General features: G+C 28.7%; 1 protein-coding gene across 2 annotated transcripts in view; it reads left to right on the top strand.

Annotated features, from left to right (window-relative positions):
• Positions 1–13,956, top strand: part of LOC136978829 (copine-3-like) — a 34,598-nt gene that overhangs the window by 14,720 nt on the left and 5,922 nt on the right. For both annotated transcript variants that reach the window (XM_067274649.1, XM_067274648.1), the window contains exons 4-12: positions 944–1,015; positions 1,172–1,249; positions 1,326–1,409; positions 3,909–3,998; positions 4,914–5,009; positions 9,781–9,873; positions 10,482–10,541; positions 10,613–10,743; positions 11,936–12,042. In XM_067274649.1, the coding sequence (XP_067130750.1) occupies positions 944–1,015; positions 1,172–1,249; positions 1,326–1,409; positions 3,909–3,998; positions 4,914–5,009; positions 9,781–9,873; positions 10,482–10,541; positions 10,613–10,743; positions 11,936–12,042 (811 nt within the window). The remainder of the gene's footprint in view (positions 1–943; positions 1,016–1,171; positions 1,250–1,325; positions 1,410–3,908; positions 3,999–4,913; positions 5,010–9,780; positions 9,874–10,481; positions 10,542–10,612; positions 10,744–11,935; positions 12,043–13,956) is intronic.

Raw genomic sequence — 13,956 nt, 5'->3', positions numbered from 1 at the left:
AGTGGTGCCTCATATAACGTACTTAATCCGTTCCAGGTGCACGTCCGTTAAGTGAAACGTCCGTTATACGAAATGCATTTTCTCATAGAAATACATGTTAAAACATCTAATTCGTTCCACAGCATAAAATAACCGTATTGTATCATAAAAAAATGAACATGGGGTGCGTTCTTTTATTCCCCCGCGTAACTCTGCGTGAGCGACATCCATTTAAAAATTCCTGTGGAACGCGTTTCTAAATTCCGGTGGGAGTGCACGCTGTCGAACGGCAAAAACGGTCACTTGTAGCAGTAGTTTACGGTGGAAAGCGACATGGCGTCTTCCGTGGCTCAGATAGTTTCGTTTCCAGGTCCATTACGTGGTTTTATGAATGAGAATTTAGAAATTGTGAAAGCGCGAGTTAGCGCACGCGGTGATGTAAGTGTCTTCTTTATGAATTTTTTTTCGAGGCTATTTTGAATGCTCTTTCAACAAATAATCCATTTTATGGTTAAATTTTACAATTGGGACCCTTCTTTTGCCTTTTAAAGCTCATAGTATGGTGATGGAGGAATCTATAATTCTATACTATCGATAGTGCGGGCACCGCCATCTTTCTTTCTTTCACCGTCGTTTCTAAATGCCTACAAACAGCAGCGCACTCTCGTAGTAGCGGAGTCACATTAAAGAACGCACCCATGGAGCAGTCACCAATTATGCCGGAAAGTCCGTTGTTCGCAGCGTCCGTTATTCGAGGCGTACGTTATACGAGGCACCACTGTATATATATATATCAGATTATTTTTGTGTATACTATTATGATTATTTTCTGGTTATTTTTGCTTTGAGATAAATTTATATGCATTAAAATTTATAACTATTTATGAAATTTTGAAGACTGTCTTTGAACTTCCATAAAGTTACTTAATTTTTAAAGAACTTTAATAACCAAATATTTTTTTAGGTTGTTTCTTCATCTCCTTTTACAAGAAATTTAATATCAAAATTTGGGCAGAGATTGAAAAGCACTATAACAGTAAGCTTTGTTGTTATTTTATATTGCAAAATAATAATAATAAATGCAAAAATTGTAATGCTCTACATGGAATGTAATGTAATTAGTATGGATCATATTGCATTTACTTCATTAATGTTTTTCTTGGATTTACAACTAATTTTTTTGTTTTATTAGATAAGAGCTCAGGAAGTAGGCAAAGAGGGAAAAGATCTTCTTTCACTCTCCTTTCATGCAAAAAATCTTGATGATAAGGTTTGCTTAATTTTAAATATAAAATCATCCATGAAATAATAATATAAACTAGTTTAATATAAATTTCAATTATTAGGATTTCTTCAGTAAATCGGATCCATTTCTTGAATTTCGTGTGAAAAGTATAGATGGAAACTGGCATTTAGTTCATCGGACAGAGGTGAGCGATTTACCATTTTTAGACATTTACCGTGAGAAGTAATGTTACAAGATTTAAACAATTAGAAATATTTCAAGAGTTAAAATGTCTGTCAGTGCTCTATTTAGGCATCAGATGTATTCCTGAGGTTATTGAATAAGTAAAGGATTGTTTAAGTAATAAGTTAAAGATTGAATCCTGAGCAACTTTATTTCAGAATTTGTGTTTGAATGCCAAATTGTTCAAGTACCAATATACCACTGTATTTCATTTGTCATTTTTACGAATGAAGTAAACATTTGTAAGTGATGTCTGCAGTTTAAAAAAGTTTTAACGGCATTAATCTTCATATTTGGTAAAGTTTATTAATCTATTAAAAGAAAACACAGTGACATTCTTAGAGGCTAAAGTCTGAAAACAATGACAACAACTGGTTGATAGGAAAGTTAGTGCAATTTTTTTCTTCTTGTCCTATCAGTTTTCATTGAAATAAACCTGTCAAAAAGCACAAAATAATTTGAAAATTTCAATATTCTAAAATCTGAGGGAAAATTTGAGACAACATACATGCTTACTTGAATGAAAAAAATCAATAACAAAGTTTACACTTAAAAATTGTGAAATTTTATACAGGGGATTTCCCAAATTGTGTTGGAGTGAAACCGGAAGTTATGTTGTACGGGGATTTCCTCAATTTTCAACTGTGTTGTATGGAGGGATACCTGTATATGCGGACTATGAAACAAAGCCAAATGATAGACATATCTTTACATTTCTACCATGGGTTTTGTGATGTTCCTTCTTTTCTTAATTAGACATGACTGCCTTAAATGAAATAAATAAATAATAAAAGTTAATAAGGGGTTAAAGAATCTGTGGGTCTTTTGTATAGAATAATTTAGAAATTTTAAAATAATTCAAACTAACTAATATGAATTATTTTACTGTTTTATTATTCAAGCAATTATCATAAAAAATGTTTTGTATGACAAATAAAATAAAGTTGAAAAGATAAAATATAGGAAAATATTATAACAGTGATTGCTACAATACATTAAAATGAATTTATTTTTAGCTCAATATTTTTTTAAAATGTTCTATAATGTATAATCTGTTATATTTATGGGTCTAGTCATGGTAGAAAAGTATGTTATTGCATATTTGGTAGAACCACATACTTACTTCAATGACATCACACTCAGAGTATGGTGCTATTCATTATAAATATACGAAGTAAATTTCCTTTTCTGACATATTTAGAGTCATAAAAGAATTATTAACATAATTTTATGGTACTTCTATATATCACTATACACATTTTATTTTTAAAAGTTTTGTTAAACAAAATTTAACTGTTAATAGCTTCAATATGTAAATTAATTAATAGGTGATCTCTCAAATTAATCATTATGATATTTATATCCTACACTAATGCAATTTAATGTTGTAAAACATTGATGTTAACTACTTAGATGTACTTTTAAAGAAATTAATCTAATTCTTAGGATATTAACTTTAATTTAACATCCATTGAAAGTTACGATGTTACTATTTATAACTTTTAAACTTAATATTTGCACAAATAAAAAGTAACTTTTGCATGTAATTAAAATATTAAACATTTAAGTGTTAAAAAATCAACAGATACAAAAAATGAATATTTCGTAATAAATACATATTTATTAAGTTAAATAATTATGCTTAAATCAGAAAAAAATAATTAACTTGTAAGTTTATTTTGAATAAATTGAACATTTGTATTGACTACATAAGATTATGAGAGTTAACAAAATACAGCACAGAAAATATACTGTATTATTATATATCAGTTGTGAAAAGTAACAATCAGATTACAAACATTAACCTATAATGATCAAAATTTAACTTTTTTTCTTTTGTATAATGTGTTATCAGAATTATTCAAGTAAATTAATCAATGGATTTTATTATACTTGAATTGATTTTAAACTTTAAATACAATAAAAACTATAATAATGAAAAGTTTAATTAAAAGAATGAAAGTATGCAACTATATTCTATGTTAAAAATATCAGCTTGTCAACAAATTTTAATCCACTTTTTTGGTCATGGTCAAATTTTTATCCTTTTGATAGCTAAAGTATCTAATTCCTGTTCCTTTGGTCTTCTTTGAATAATTTAAACATCCATAAACTTAACAACCAGGCATATTTATTTTTGAATGTACATTCAAAACAAACTCAAAGCTATTAACTCTTATGGCAAATTCTACTGTTCTACTCTGAGTATGATGTCGTGTGCAAGACTATGAAATAAAGTCAAGTGATAGACATATCTTTATATTTCTACCATGGGTTTTGAGATGTTCCTTCTTTTCTTTTATTAATTAAATGTGACTGCTTTAAATCAAATACATAATAAAAGTTTAATCTTATAAGGAGTTGAAGAATTTGTGGGTCTTGTGTAGAGTAATTTAGAAATTTTACAATAATTATACTTTATTTAAAAACAAATAAAATATATTGTTAATTTGATTTTTAGGTAATTATGAATAACTTAAATCCTGTTTGGAAGCCTTTTCAAATTAACATGCAGAGTTTTGGAGGAAATAATGTTGAAACGTCAATTTTGGTAATGTCTTTCAAATAAACTATATATTTAATAATAAATAATATTGTTTTTAAAATTATTTATTTTAAAACGACTATTAAAACATAGTCAGTTTTCATTGCTATTATGTCTTAATTTAAAATTAATTTTAAAATGTAATATTTTGTTTTTAATTAAAATAACAAAACAAATTATCATTCTGAATTGTTGCGGGTAAAAGTAATTATATAAATGTAGGTAATTAGGTAAGTTTTATATTTATTTGGTATAGATTTAAAACTTTTAATAAATGCAATATTTTGATTTGACTTGAATTTTAGATAAAGTATTAGTACATTATCTGATGTTTCATCCATTATGGATAATTCTGACCTGCAGTTGATCAATACAAATAAAAGATAGCAATAATGCCAATTAAAATTGCATGAGTGAAGATCACAAAGGTCTATATAAATTTTCTTGCAACAGTAAGATGCATGATAGAGCAGACTCAACATATATAAATTTTGAAGATATAGAGAATTTAATATTAATATTTAGAAGTTGAAAACTAGAAATTTGAAAGTTGCTATTTCTGAATTTTTATTTCTGGAAAAACATTCATATTTCTTGATATCAAAATATTTGCTATAAAATTTATATGATGTTTACAAACTTCAAATATTTTGTTAATTTTATTCTAAAAACAACAATAATTTTTATTTTAATACAGTTAATTTTCTGTTCTAAAATAAACTTAATCTTGAATACATTGATCAGATATTGTGATAATTACAAAATTTTTAATCATGTACACATAATAAGATATACACATAATTATAAATTAAACCATTTTGTTTTTTATGTTTGAAATTTCTTAATCTGTTCTTTATTATTATAATCATTAGAAAATGTATATTATTTTTATTGTTTTTTTTTTCTATTTTACTTTTTCAGATCAGTTGTTTTGATCATGAAAGTGATGGCAATCATGATTTTATTGGAAAATTTACAACAACTTTTGCAGAAATTTTAGAAGCTCAACATCGTCAAGTATGATATTTTAATTCTTTAATTTAAAAGCTGATTAATAAATTAGTGAAAACAAAAAGCATAATAACTGTTCTATATTCTATATACTCAAATACTAATAAATTTTCTTTGTGGTTGACTACACCTAATACACTATACTTATGGAAATCAAAATCATATATAATCACAATGTTTGTGTCAACTGTGCCATATAGGTGTAGTCTAACCACAAAATACTGTGACAATTCATTTATAATTAGCATTTATGGAAATTAGCACACTTCCGTTCATGCCATAATCACCTATATTATAAACTAATTGCATAAAATACTATTAAGATATATTTATTTCATTTTCTCACAAAATAAATAATCTGTTCCAATTTAACAATGTGATATATTTTTAAATAAGTAATTAAATTTTAGATTTTTACTATATTAAAAATAAAAATTTTTCTATCAGTTTCTATACAATGATACATAAGACTAGGGATGTTAAACTGGTGGCCCCAGTGGGATTTTTCGTGGCCCACGGCCATGATGCTCTGAAATTAAATAAAATGGCTTACAGATTAAGAGTAACATAAACATCTGTCTGCCATAATGATTGTTTGTTCTCAGTCTTTAAATCCAGATTTTGGAAAACTAGGAGGAGAAAGATAGTGCTGGCAAGTTTCTGGTGAAAACAATTAATTTTAGTTTTATAAATATGTACATTAAATAAAATAAATGTTTAAATAAAAGTAATTCTATAGCAATTACATATTGTTGAGTTGTATTTACTGAACTACATAATGTGTTTTAATTGCCCTATCTCTATTCCTGCATTCTCGCTTCAAATTATAATTTTAAGAAAATTTGTGGCCCGTGTGAATTTTACCAGTCACATTAATGACCCATTGCTTAAATGAGTTTGACATACCTGCATAAGACTATCTGTTGTAATCTAATTGTTAACTATTTGTAGAAAATTATTCTGGTATTAGTTTTGAACATAGTTGATCTGATATAACATATACAAACAATTTCGTTTGTATACGCAGCCTATTTTGTTGTAGATAAAAGCCGAAACGACCCCAAGAAGGTATGATGGAAGAATAGAAAGACGTCCGTATATCACCAGTAACTGCTTTTTAAAAATGTTTATATTTTTAATTACTTTATATTTGTGTTTTTTAAAGGAATGTTTGGCGGCCAGTAGCCTCAAAGGAAAGGTCAGTTGCCAAAAATGTAATGTCCAGAACACAATGGTGTTCCTTATTTTGGGAAGGACTTTGTCTTCAAATAATTAATCATAATTATCGCCATCGGACGAAGATTTACAAAAACAAATATACAAACAAATTTGATTATTTATTCAAGATTTTTTCTAAAGGAAATGACATTTTAAAATATTTGTATTTTTCAGCTAGCATTAAATTGTAAAAAACTATTGTATATCTTTATTTATAAAATTTTATTTAATAGCAAATACTTTTCAATGTATAAAGTAAATCTCTGGCATTCTGTTAGAATATGTGCTATTTTGTTTCAGTAAACTTTTTTAATCATTGAATATAATTAGAACTGTTTCTCCAAATTGAATGTGTCTGTTGATGTCTCATAGGTGACATAACTGTTTGATTAAAAAAAAAAAATGCTTATCAAATATTGAATACCAATCGGTTTTATTCAAAAAAAATTTCGAAAATTCTTAGTAGTGTAAAGAAAAATTATAATTTCATATACCGTATATCTCTGCGGATAAGACGATGTATAAATTTTCGTCGAAGTTTTATAGTTTTAGCATATATCTGTCCTATAAGACGACCCCCAAACTATCAATGGCTTGTGAATTTAGTTTAGATCAGCGATCATCATCTGGATAATAATACTGTATAGCGTATAAGCGTTCGTAATTTTTTGAATGAACAAATTTTATTTTCTTGTATCTGGCGATTTTTGCAAACATTCATACTAATTCAGACATTCGGGTAATGACCATGACTATTCACTAAAACATTGTATGGACTATCCTGTTTTGTGCACATTCTGTACTCTCTTCTAGTAAATAATTATGGTTTGTCTGTCTTTTTATAATGGTTTTAATTTATATAAATTTCAATCTAATTTTTTTTGTATCTGTCCTATAAGACGACCCCAGATTTTCGGGGCCATTTTTTATGGTTCAACTACCGTCTTATCCGCCAAGATATACGGTATGTTTGTTTCTGTTAGAATTCACCAATTGAAAATTTATAAGTTGTGACCAGTGAGTTTGAGTTGATATTAACATATTCAAATTCACTAACTACTACAAAATTTGTGTTAAAATTAGGTGTATTTCTGCAAATATGAAACTGGTTGTAATCATTCATTTTATTGTTTTAGAATTTTTTAAAGAAAAATCAACCTAATAAGTTAAAGTAACAAGATACCTTTTAGAGATGAACTTGGGAAACCTTTCACCATCTAGTGCTCAAGTGCTGTTGAGCTGGCCAGGCTCATCTTCAGGGCTTCACCCTAACTGTAACTTTCAGTTTTGAATAAATGCTTGAGGAATTGATATTATACTTGTATCAGTAACATTTAATCCTCTGTGTGTAGAAGATGAAAGGTTTTCTCAGGTTGTTCTCTGAAAAGTGTTTTGTTACTTTAATGTATAAAGTTCGTGTAGAGACTGATTAAAGATTGAAATATCAACAATTTGCCATTCTTAATGGTTCCATTGGTTTTGTAGTGATTGTGAACAAACACATTCCATTATCTTTCAAGTTGCACAATGCTAGAAATATATTAATCTGAGAGGTGTGCAGAAAATACGGAATGTTTGGTTATAAAAAAGGAAAAACTAGAAATGATAAGACAAAAGTTTTATTAAATAATTAGTACAAGACCAGTTACTTTTCTACATTATCACCATTATGATTAAAGCACTTGGCATGGCACTAGTTTTTGAATTCCTTTGTTGTAGACTTCCACTGCCAGTTCTTCCAACCAGCTTCTTTTACCTCTCATCCATTCCAAAACATTTTAAATTTACCCAAAAACTTTTTCAGCTTGGGAAAGAGATGAAAGTTATGTCAGGACTGTGTGGTGGGTGATTGAAAATGTCCCAGTCAAATTTCTGAAGCACAGCTTGACTGGCTGCAGTAGAATGTGATTGTACATTATCTTCCTTGATTAATTAAACATTAAATACTATTTTCTCAGACTTCTTTCATTCATAATGTGATCACCAACTTTCTTTGCATTTAGAAATTGAATAACATTTTACACTTTGCACAATTTTCGATTTTTGTACACATTTTAACCCTTGTCAAAACAGCCAATAATAAGCCTGTCATTGAAATTTTACACATGCTAAGCTAACATATCAGAGAGCAAATTGACTTTGAAGCAATGGTGGTAATTTATCTGCACAGAGTGCTGTGCATAAACATTTTTTATTTTCTGGACATCTCTCGTAAATTAAAGTATTAAAATTTGAATAAATCTTATTTTTATAATATGTTTGGCATGTCTGTCTTCTTTAGGACTTAAATTTTGATATTAAATATTCGGTTTTTGTGAAACTGACAGAAAACCATTTTTATATTAAAATATTACATGTAAAATACTGAAAGTTTTTATAGCAAGTATAAGTTATTTATTATTATTTTTTGTAACAGGCAACAAGTTTTATATTGAAATATATCTTAGCTGTTACATATGTAATTTTTTTTATTTATAAATTTCTTATAAAAAAACACTTGAAGTATTTATATATTTATTTTTGTGTTTACAATGGTATAAATGCAGTAAATGAAATTTATTGATGATAAAGCTATATATTGTATAAACATTTAAAGTGTAGTTTTTTTATGTGAGCACCACAACTAAACTTTGTCAGTGTTCATAGCAGGCACACCTTGCTGTGCTGTCAAAAAACAATTTTTTTTATCAAAAAACTGCAGCTAATAGTAATAACAAATATTAAATGATTAATAGTACTAGTAATAGTAATAATGATAACAATCAAGAGATTAATTCTACTAATAATAATTAATTAATTTGACAATAGTTTATCAGTACACCATTGTGTAATGGTTGTTACTTCACAATTGGTTACAAACAATAATTCAAGGAACAAATAAACAATCAAAAAAAGTACTTTGTCCAGGTTTTACAGTTCAAACTCCAATCAAACAACTGGTAATGCTAGAATACTCTTCAATTTCAGTTGCTAATTTAAATGGCTTGTCATGTTATTCCTTTTGGTATAGCAACATCACAGCCACCTACCTCATTTATGCAATCTTTTGGGGCTTACAATTTGTGCTTTTCTTATTGTTAGTAACTGTAATTCTAACAAATTGTGATATTAATTTACTGATGAATAAATTAGTTTTGTAGTACTTTTTATCTTTTTGATATTATTTCACTTGTCAGATGATTTACTGATTGTCTTCCTTCAGAGATTCTATGGCCCGCATAGACTAATGGTAAAATCCTTTTTAATGTTGTTTTTCTAATAGTAGTTCCCCTAAACTAAAACTTCCCAAAGTAAACATAACTAAAGAAAATAAGTGGGCAAGAACAAAATGAATTCAGGTTTTCCCTCACAAACCTAACATATTTTTTAGGTTAAAATTTTGTTATTTTTATAGTAACTAACTGTTTTTACACTGAAAAATAATAGTATTTGTAGTCTCATAATTTTAAAATTTAATTAACATATTATCAATTTATATTATTTACCTTTAAAAATAAAAATAAGGAAATTTGTTGTATTATATCCTATATGAGACAATATATTTTACTTTTATTTTTAGGTTGAATGGCCATGTATTAATGAGAAAAAGATGAAAAAGATGAAAAAGAAAAATTATAAAAATTCTGGAATAATATATTTATCATCTTGTAAGGTAACTTTTGATACCATTTTAAATAATTTTAAACACTGAAATGTTTTTATACGTACAATATGAGAGATTAATTCTACAAATAAATGAACAACATTCTAAAGCCTAACATTTAATTCCTATTATATTTATTTATCTATAGAAACTAAGACTATTTTTATTTAGTTAAATTAGTACAAGGTTTTTCATCAGTGTATGGGGAATAAAGCGATATAAAATAGACTAAAAATATATTTAACTTAAGTTAGAAGTTGTATTAGAATAAGCATAGGGTATCCAAAAAATAAGTTTTCTAGTTTAGAGCAGTCTCTTTTCGATCTCTTTATACAGAGTGGTCTACATATAAAATGCTATATAGTTTCAAAGAAATTAGCATATAGCACTTTACATGGGTTACTCTGTACATAAATAAATCAGTTATCAAGTAAAATATTTAAATTAATACATATTAAAAAATAATTTACTAATTACTTCAATAAAATTTGAAACCTCATTATTTCCCAAGCAGAGATGAGTTTCAGGATAAAATGTAATATTCTGAGTTGCTTTTATCATCATCATTGTTGTTGTTATTTTAAATTACAATAATTAATTTTTCTTTTTTTTTTTAGATTATCAAAAATTACACATTTTTAGATTATATTTTTGGTGGTACTCAAATAAATTTTACCGTAAGTATACAAATATTTTTATAATTACTTTTATATAAAATTTCTACAAAAACAGCAAATTTCTCATATAGGTTGCAATTGATTTTACTGGATCAAATGGAAATCCAAGAGATCCTAATTCTCTACATTACATTAGTAGTCACCCAAACGATTATATGAAAGCAATTTGGGCTGTAGGAAATGTAATTCAGGATTATGATAGGTAAGCTAATATGGATCTTTCAAAACATTTATTTATCCAGTTATTACAGGTATTGCTTAAGAACATTTGTTACCACTGGTTATAACAAACTTTGATATATTAAAAAGAATAATCAAATGAAATACATTTATAAAAATATGACAGAACAAATACGTTGAAAATGATAATATTCTGTAGGTGTTTTTATATTTACAAAATTGTAGATGCAGTGCATCCTCAAGCCTTTCCATTAAAAATATACTATGATAAAAGCAGGTTCTTGGGACAGACTTAAACAAAAAGGAAGAATGTATAAGCAACTAGAATTCTGTATAGTTCTGGCTGGGACATGGTGACAGAGTCTGAAATGATAAAAACTTAAAATATAGAATTATTTTTTTTTTACTATTCTGAAACCGTGTCATTAATCTTATTTGTTTCTTAAACACAATGTAGCGTAATTAATCGATTACTTGGCATTTCTTCGTCTCTCTATTTCCAATTCAGTTGATACACATTTTACATACATGTTTTAGGCTCAAATTGCTCCTCTTCAGTCAACTCTAGATCACAATATTTTAAACCAGATTCTATTATGTATGTACATACACAATAGATATATGACTTATTATTTTTGTCTTCATGTATTCTTCCTTTTGGACTACCATAGTTAATGCACATGAAGGGTAAGTGTATGGCTATTACAGAATTTTATGTCAGCCTGATTTAGCAGTTTTATACTCATGTTGTTAATGTTCTTTTATATCCTTCTTTAGAAAAGCATTAGAGCATCTAGAGAAAGATATAACTTTATTCTGATGTGAAAATTTTATTTTAAAAAATAGTATTTCAATTCTAATTTTTAATTCATTTTAACTTTCTTGAAAATTTAATGTTAAAAAGTTTCCTTAAGTTAAAAAACAAAACATGATGATTGAGATTTTGGCTAATGTCATTCATGTTCTATAAATTGAACTTAGTATCTGATTTCATTCAAAGCAAATACATTTTGTAGACAAAGAAACAATTATCATAACTGTTTACAAAGCAAGCACAGTTATTTTATTAATATACATATGGCATTCATAGTTTCAGTTTTGCTATTAAAAATATAAAATAGGAATTATAATTGATTTATATGGAAAAAACATTTATATAATTTATTTCATAGTTAAAATATTGATTTAATACTTTATACTTTAATTTGTTTCAGTGATAAAATGTTCCCTGCCTTAGGGTTTGGAGCAAGAATACCTCCAACATGGGAAGTGTCACATGAATTTGCTATTAATTTTAACAATAGCAATCCATTTTGTTCAGGTATATGACAAAAAGAACATTTAATACATATGTCTAAATTATATTATTATTATAAATTAAGTTATTAAAGACTATTTAATCTACAAGTTTAATAAGCAATTATTAGCGAGGTTGAGGCCGAAGTTTTAAATGCGAAAACTGTACGTCAGACGTTCAGCGCCGCTTTCTTGTAAGCCTGGAAGTTTGACAATGGTGTTTGGAAAGTCAGTGGAATCATGTTCGACATTCCAAATGCCATTGTCAAACTTCTAGGCTTACAGGAAAGCGGTGCTGAACGTTCGACATACACATTTTCGCATTTAAAACTTTGGCCTCAACCTCACTATTAAAAACTTATTCTGGTTAATCATTACATAATAAGCATCTGAAAGAATTCTAATATCTGTGTAAGAAATGTTTGTGTAATCTTAAAATTACAGTTTCACTTTTTTAATGCAAATGTGAAGTTTACATTTGCATTAAAAAGGTGAAACTGTTTAATATTATTTGAATAAAAAAAATAAAATTGTGAATATTACTTAAATTGTTCAGAGATTATAAAATTATTCATAAAATTTAGCTTTGTTAGCATCTTGTGTTATTTTATTGTGCATCAAATGTAGGCAGTTAGGCTGAATCTTGTATTAAACAAATGATTTAGTCTATTCTTATTTTAACTCAAAAGTATTTGTCATTATACACTACTGGTCATTAAAATTGCTACACCAAGAAGGCAGCACGTCACACACGTGAAATTTGGATGACAGGTAGAACTTGCTGTGATATGCAAGTGATTAGCTTTTCAACGCATTCATGCAAGGCAGGCAGCAGTAGTGGCACCTACAATGTGTATAAAAGAAGCGATTTGACAGCAGGTTTCTCATACAGAAATTGCATTTGAATGTTGTTTTCTGATAAGAACATTGTTGTTATGTCTCGTGTAAGAAGAAATGCTTACCAGCATGTGTCTGACTTTGATTGAGATCAAATTGTAGCCTACTGGGATTGGGACAGTCGTAAGGAATGCCATGCAGGATCTCAGCGGTCCCCCATCACTAACAGCCGAGAAGAGAGACATATTCACATGGCCTTAAGTGATTGTACAGCCATGTCACAAACTCTTAGACAAGAAATGGGGTCATTTGCAAGACAACAAGTGTCTGCACGAGAAGTTCGACAACATTTTCAGCAGCATGGATTGTCAGCATGGCAACCATGGTTTCAACTACCCTTGAAGCTGCATCACAGACAGGAGTGCCTCCAATGGTGCGTCATCAATGACGATGTGATGCCATTCCTGCATCAATGGATGCAGGAATGGCATCACATCGTCTTTTCAGACAAATCCTGGTTCTGTTTAGAGCACTATGATGGCCGCATCCGTGTTTGGCAGCATCATAGAGAACACACATTGCCAGTATACATTCGACATCATCATACCGGCCCATCACCTGGAGTGATAGTATGGGGTGCCATTGGATACATGTCTCGATCACTTCTTGTTTGCATTTCTAGCACTTTGAACAACAGCCGTTTCTGATGTGTTAAGGCCCGTGGCTCTGCCATATCTTCAATGCCTCCATAACGCTACATTTCAGCAGGACAATGCACGACCACATGTTGCCCGTATTGTCCTAACCTTCCCTGATACAGACAGAACATGTCTGACTGTTGCCCTGGCCATCACGTTCTCCTGATCTCTCATCAATTGGAAATGTCTGGTTCATGGTTGCCGAGCAACTGGCATGCCACCACTCGCCAGTCACCACAGTTGATGACCTACGGCATAGTGTTGAAGCTGCATGAACTGATATACCCATACATGTCATCCATCCCTGTTCAACTCCATGCCCAGGCGGATAAGTGCTGTTATTGCTGCGAGAGTGACTGCTCTGGGTACTGATTTCTCAAGATCTGTACCTCCAAATTTCCTGA

This window comes from Centruroides vittatus, unplaced genomic scaffold (assembly GCF_030686945.1).
Source record: "Centruroides vittatus isolate TY-2023 unplaced genomic scaffold, ASM3068694v2 contig_551, whole genome shotgun sequence".
Lineage (NCBI taxonomy): Eukaryota > Metazoa > Arthropoda > Arachnida > Scorpiones > Buthidae > Centruroides > Centruroides vittatus.
Note: the sequence above shows the minus strand (reverse complement) of the source record. Positions and strands in the feature narration are given on the sequence as shown.